Source organism: Lipotes vexillifer, unplaced genomic scaffold, assembly GCF_000442215.2.
Source record: "Lipotes vexillifer unplaced genomic scaffold, Lipotes_vexillifer_v1.1 scaffold920, whole genome shotgun sequence".
NCBI lineage: Eukaryota > Metazoa > Chordata > Mammalia > Artiodactyla > Lipotidae > Lipotes > Lipotes vexillifer.
The window spans coordinates 876,112-881,411 of NW_006783413.1; the positions used below are offsets into that span (position 1 = coordinate 876,112).

The 5,300-nt window shown below is 55.7% G+C and overlaps 2 protein-coding genes across 2 annotated transcripts; one reads left to right on the forward strand and one right to left on the reverse strand.

Moving 5' to 3' along the window:
• The first annotated feature begins 460 nt into the window (after nucleotides 1-460).
• Nucleotides 461-3,816, forward strand: RGP1 (RGP1 partner of RAB6A GEF complex). The gene is made up of 8 exons (XM_007455973.1): nucleotides 461-589; nucleotides 967-1,103; nucleotides 1,393-1,476; nucleotides 1,578-1,727; nucleotides 2,002-2,148; nucleotides 2,360-2,487; nucleotides 2,696-2,885; nucleotides 3,391-3,816. The coding sequence occupies exons 1-8, from the start codon at nucleotides 474-476 to the stop codon at nucleotides 3,612-3,614; spliced, it is 1,176 nt and encodes a 391-aa protein (XP_007456035.1). The 5' UTR covers nucleotides 461-473; the 3' UTR covers nucleotides 3,615-3,816.
• Nucleotides 3,734-4,965, reverse strand: MSMP (microseminoprotein, prostate associated). Its single transcript, XM_007455972.1, has 3 exons — nucleotides 4,687-4,965; nucleotides 4,393-4,501; nucleotides 3,734-4,019 (listed from the first exon to the last, which is right to left on the reverse strand). Exons 1-3 carry the CDS (start codon nucleotides 4,814-4,816, stop codon nucleotides 3,839-3,841), a joined length of 420 nt encoding a protein of 139 aa, XP_007456034.1. The 5' UTR covers nucleotides 4,817-4,965; the 3' UTR covers nucleotides 3,734-3,838.
• Between the last annotated feature and the right edge of the window lie 335 nt (nucleotides 4,966-5,300).

Sequence of the window (5,300 nt, forward strand, 5' to 3'; positions counted from 1 at the left end):
GGAAGTCCCGCCTCTGCCGCGGCCGCAGCCACGCACTAGGTCCCGGCCCGGAGGGGCGGGCGACCGAGGGCCTCGGTGCATAGATACCCCAGTTTCGCCCGTGCGAGGTGTCCGGGCTAGGGGCGCGAGATGCCGGGCGGCCGTGGCCCTGGGCTGGGACGTGAAACCTCGAGGGAAGGGGGCGGAGGCGGCCTGGGGGTCCCGGCGGGGTAGGGGGAATATTCGGCGCTGAGCGGGGCTGGGGGCTGGGATCTAGAGCGACTCCCTCTCTCTCCGCAGTGCCGAGTCAGCTGCCGCCATACCTCCCTTCCGCCTTCCCGCATCCCAAATCTGGGCGCTTCCCTCTGACACCCTGGTGCTGAACGCCCATTCCCCGGGTCCTCACCCCCAGGCTCACCTGAGACACCCCTCCGGGCCGTGGTACTGACCTCTGATACCCCTTGTTTCCTTCTAGATCCGATTCCGGAGCTGCCATGATTGAAGTGGTAGCAGAGCTGAGCAGAGGTCCTGTGTTTCTGGCAGGGGAGGCGCTGGAGTGTGTGGTGACCGTCACCAACCCCCTGCCCCCCACGGCCACTTCTGCATCCAGGTGGGGATGCCGGTACTGAAGAAGGTGGTCCTTCTGGGAGGAAGCCTGGTATCTATAGTGCTGAGCCAGAGCTCAGGTTGTCCTGTGACTACAGCACCACCTTCTTGCTCATTGTGCTCTCATTGTAGGAAAGGCTATTTAGCATTTAAGATGTGGGTGACATAGCCCTCCACTCTCCTCTCCTCTCTCCTCCCCCACTCCCCCTTTTACCCAGTATACTTCTCTTTGTTTAATGGTTTCTCTTTGGGGTTCTGGATTTTCTGATCCAGAGGACAGCCGCCTCACTGTGTTGGTCTTCTCAGTGTGGTAGGGAGTTTGGGGGAGCATTTGTAAGGTCAGGAACTGCCCTCTGATGTCCTCTTTTCCTCCTCCCACAGTGAGGCTCTGGCATGGGCCAGTGCCCAAATCCACTGCCAGTTCCATGCCAGTGAGAGTCGAGTAGCACTGCCTCCCCCTGACTCCAGTCAGCCAGATGTCCAGCCTGAGAGCCAGACTGTCTTTCTACCACACCGAGGTTAGAGATGGGCCATTTGCCTTTGGAGGGGGATGGAATCATTGTTACCCAAGGGTGAAATTGTCAGATTCTTCTGGTGGGTCATTATAGTCTCTGTCACACTGGGGATGTGGAAGAGTGTAGTTATTACTTTGGTGGCGTAAAACTGTTCTTATCTCACAACGAGAAAAGAGGAGTGGCTTGGTTTGGGTTGCCCTTTGTTGGCAGTGCTTACTGCCCCCACTTGCTGTGCTAGCCTTCTCCAGTACTAGACAATGGGGTTATTAAGTTGCAGTCTTATCTTTTCTAGGTGAGAGGGGTCAGTGTATCCTTTCCACTCCACCAAAAATCCTATTCTGTGACCTGAGGCTAGACCCTGGAGAGTCGAAGTCATGTGAGTGATTGCCCCCTGACCCCTCGATTGCCTTCTAAGGCTCCTGGAGGGAGGACCTCTCTGGCTGCTTCTGGCTGCCCTGACTACTACCTCCTAACCAGACTCCTACAGCGAAGTGCTGCCTATAGAGGGACCACCCTCCTTTCGGGGTCAGTCAGTCAAGTATGTCTACAAACTGACCATTGGCTGCCAGCGTGTCAACTCACCCATCACTTTACTCAGGGTCCCTCTGAGGGTTCTTGTGCTGACTGGTAAGTAAGGGTTCCTGGAGGGAAGGGCTGGAGAAGAGCCTCACCAAAGCAGAAATGATCCTTAGAGGGTTTGTGAGAGGGGCTGGAGGGAAGCTTCCTGGTCTTAGTGAAGGTGTGAGGGGGTTGGGGAGAGAAGGTTCTGGAGCATAGGTGAGATGTGTACCTCAGCCGTGGCGCCCCTTACCTACAGCCCTCTCAGGTTGGAGTCTAAAACCCTACCCACTACTCTTCTCTCTGTTCTCTCCCACCACCTCTCCACTCATTTTCTCTCCAGGCCTTCAAGATGTCCACTTTCCCCAGGAGGAGGCAGTTGCCCCATCCAGTCCATTCTTGGAAGAGGATGAATGTGGCAAGAAGGACTCATGGCTCGCTGAGCTGGCTGGGGAGCGCCTCATGGCTGCCACATCCTGCCGCAGCCTCCGTGAGAAGCCCTTCACATTGCCCCACCCCATCCTCCCCTCATAGTATTCCTGTCTCAGAGATGGAGTCTCCTAGCTGCCACATTCTCCTGAGGATCCAGTGATACCTCACCCCAGATTCTAAAGGAAAAGCCACACCTTTTGGCCTCTGGCTTCCAGCCCTAGACATTCCCCAGTGCGGACCCCAGGCTTACTGTGTCCCATTCTCCCCAGATCTGTACAACATCAGTGATGGCCGAGGAAAAGTTGGGACATTTGGCATATTCAAATCTGTATACAGACTTGGCGAGGACGTGGTGGGGACCTTAAACTTAGGAGAAGGAACTGTAGCTTGTTTGCAGGTGAGAAAGGAGAGGGACTTTGGGGGAACTGGGTCTGAAGGTCTAGGGTGGAAAGAGAGGGCCTGCATAAAGAGGGGTGGCAGGTAGAAATGGGCAGTGACGTCACCCAGCGTCCCTCTGGTAAAACAACGTGAGGTTGGGCTGCCCTCCCACGCGGAGTCAGCACGTCCCAGCGCCTGCCAGCACGCACTTCTCTTCTTGCTCCCAGTTTTCAGTGAGCTTACAGACGGAGGAGCGTGTGCAGCCTGAGTACCAGCGGCGCCGCGGGACAGGGGGTGCCCCCTCTGTGTCTCATGTCACTCATGCCCGGCACCAGGAGTCCTGCCTACATACAACCAGAACGAGCTTCTCCCTCCCCATCCCTCTCAGTTCCACACCAGGCTTCTGCACAGCCGTTGGTGAGACCCTGACTATTACCAGGGGTGGGGGGCACGGTAAGATGCTGCACTTAGGTAGCGTATAATGAATCCTGATTCCTAACACACTCCCAGACATACCCACATCCAGTCTGTGACCCTCAACACTTTCTCAGAACTTCACCCTGTTTCCTGGGTGCACTGACCCCTAAATTCTTAACAGCTTTGCACATCTTCACTCCCCCTACCCACTGGGACCCTGTGATGCCCTCATCTCTGACTCGCCGTTGCATTTACTTCAAGCTACCAAGTCTTGACTGTCTCACATTTGGGTTATTAGGTAGTTGATGCCATCGTCCTTACTGTCACGGTTCCAGTTTACACACTAGATTTCTTCAGCCAAACTCTTCGATCCTAGCTCCCTGCCCCACACCTCCCCACTCTTCCTGAATACAGGTTTTTTTTTTCTCTCATTTGCTAACCAAATCCTGTCATTGGGTTTTACTCATGGCTTCTAATGCTTCTACCTTTATCTTTTTTCCCACAGTATCCCTGAAGTGGCGTTTGCATTTTGAATTTGTAACATCCCGAGAACCGGGTTTGGTGCTCCTACCTCCCATGGAACAGCCCGAGCCTGTCACCTGGACAGGGCCTGAGCAAGTGCCTGTGGACACCTTCAGCTGGGACCTCCCCATCAAGGTGCTGCCTACAAGCCCTACCCTGGCTTCATATGCGGCCCCAGGCCCCAGCACCAGCACCATAACCATCTGAAACTGGCCCATGTGGTACTACTTTCTTCAGGATCCTGAGAACTCAGCACCTGGACTCTAGTAGGGCCCATTTTTTCCACCTAGGGTCCAGTGGCACAGATAATGAGAGGCAGGCTTTCGGCTGTAGCATTAATTTATTTATTCAGAATAAATCGGCAGCTTCTAGTGGTTTCCCTGGAAGTGGCAGCAGCAGTGGGCAGTCAGCAAAAGGGCGGTCGGTTGAGTTTAGCTGGAGTGGGGAGCAGGAGCCGCAGGAATAGGGGTGTTAGCTGAGCCCCACTCTGGGTCGGGCCCTCCCCCTTTGCAGGGCAGCTGGGGGTCAGATTTTTGCACCAGGGAGAACTGGCATGTTCCTGCCTCCTGACGTACCTCACACCCAGCAGGGAAGTCGATAGGATGTTGGGATCTGGAGAACCAAAGGACGGGGAAGGGGTCAGGACAGTGAAGGTCCACCTTTATCCCTGCCTCGCATCCCCCCTCCCAGCATTCCTCCCATATCTTCCCCCAGTGCCCCAGTCCCCCCTAACCGAGCTCTTGCCTGCCATATATGGATTTTTTTCGTTTCATAGCAGGAATATTTTCCCTCCAGATCCACCCCAACTCCCCTTCCTTTGTAGCCTGAAGCCTTCTCTCTCACATTTTTGTTGGTACCTTCAGGTTCGGCCAGCTTCATACTGCTACTTTGTTCATTCTCACACCGCAGCAATCTAGTCATGCCCTGGCCATCTCTCAGTCACTCACATCAGAGCCATTCTCTCTGGCCCTCAGTGGTCACTCACGTGTCACAGCAGCCCACACCGACGGGATGCAAGCAGGTGCAGTGGAAACAGTCCTTGCGGAGCCAAGACTCGCCCAGGGTGAAATATTTCCCTTCATGGTGGCAGGGCGCTAGGGAAGAGCAGGAAATGTTAGTGTGCTGGAGCGCAGGGAGTAAGTGCTGCTGCCCCCGCGTTTACCCTCTCCTGTTTCCCAGCTCAGGGGGTCTGGGTCTTCTGACACAGGATCACCCCTGAGCCCCCTTCCTCCCAGTGCCCTCTGCTCCTGTCCTTCCCTAACGCCTCACCCAGCTTTACCTTGAGCTTGGAAGTAGCACTTGCTGTGGACTCCTGGGTGCTGGAGGAGCAGAGATATCACCAAGCAGGTGATCCCCCAGCCGCCCAGGGTCCCCTTAGCCTGTCCAGCCCAGAGCATCCATAAGGCCATTCCTGCAGTACGGCCCTTTCGGACCGTTCCTGGCTTTTGTTCAGGCTACTCTGGTCTTGTCTCCTTGGCTTTTCTTTGTTTCTCTCCTCGAGTCTTAGTTTCTGTCTTTCTCCCCTGGGCTCCTGTCTCGCACCATCTCCGTGCCCTCTCACAGGCTTGGGGATGTTTATAAAGTGAGGACCCTGGCCCCCTGCTGAGTAGAGCTGGAAAAGCTGTAACTCTGTTTCCTGAGGTGAGGGCATGAAAACAAGAGGTCTAGCTTTAACAAGCTGTGAGAGCTGATTCATGCCCCACACAGCTAGGGGGAGGGAGGTGGCCATGGAAGGGGCACTGGACTGGGCACTTCCCCAGCAAGGAGGTGGGATGGGTGGGGGCCCCCAGGTGGTCCCCAGAACTCCTCCCTGGCCTGGAGAGGAAGCATTCCACCATCTCCCCCCACCCTGTAACACACACACACACACACACGCACGCACGCACGCACGCA

What these genes read in the sequence shown, in the direction of transcription:
- MSMP (XM_007455972.1), bottom strand. Translation starts at nt 4,816, where the DNA reads ATGGCCTTATGGATGCTCTGGGCTGGACAGGCTAAGGGGACCCTGGGC. An exon ending in GTGCTACTTCCAAGCTCAAG is followed by an intron (nt 4,502 to 4,686) that starts GTAAAGCTGGGT and finishes GCTCTTCCCTAG; the next exon opens with CGCCCTGCCACCATGAAGGG. An exon ending in GGTGTGGGCTGCTGTGACAC is followed by an intron (nt 4,020 to 4,392) that starts GTGAGTGACCAC and finishes TTGGTTCTCCAG; the next exon opens with ATCCCAACATCCTATCGACT.
- RGP1 (XM_007455973.1), top strand. Translation starts at nt 474, where the DNA reads ATGATTGAAGTGGTAGCAGAGCTGAGCAGAGGTCCTGTGTTTCTGGCA. An exon ending in CACATCCTGCCGCAGCCTCC is followed by an intron (nt 2,149 to 2,359) that starts GTGAGAAGCCCT and finishes CATTCTCCCCAG; the next exon opens with ATCTGTACAACATCAGTGAT. An exon ending in AGGCTTCTGCACAGCCGTTG is followed by an intron (nt 2,886 to 3,390) that starts GTGAGACCCTGA and finishes TTTTTCCCACAG; the next exon opens with TATCCCTGAAGTGGCGTTTG.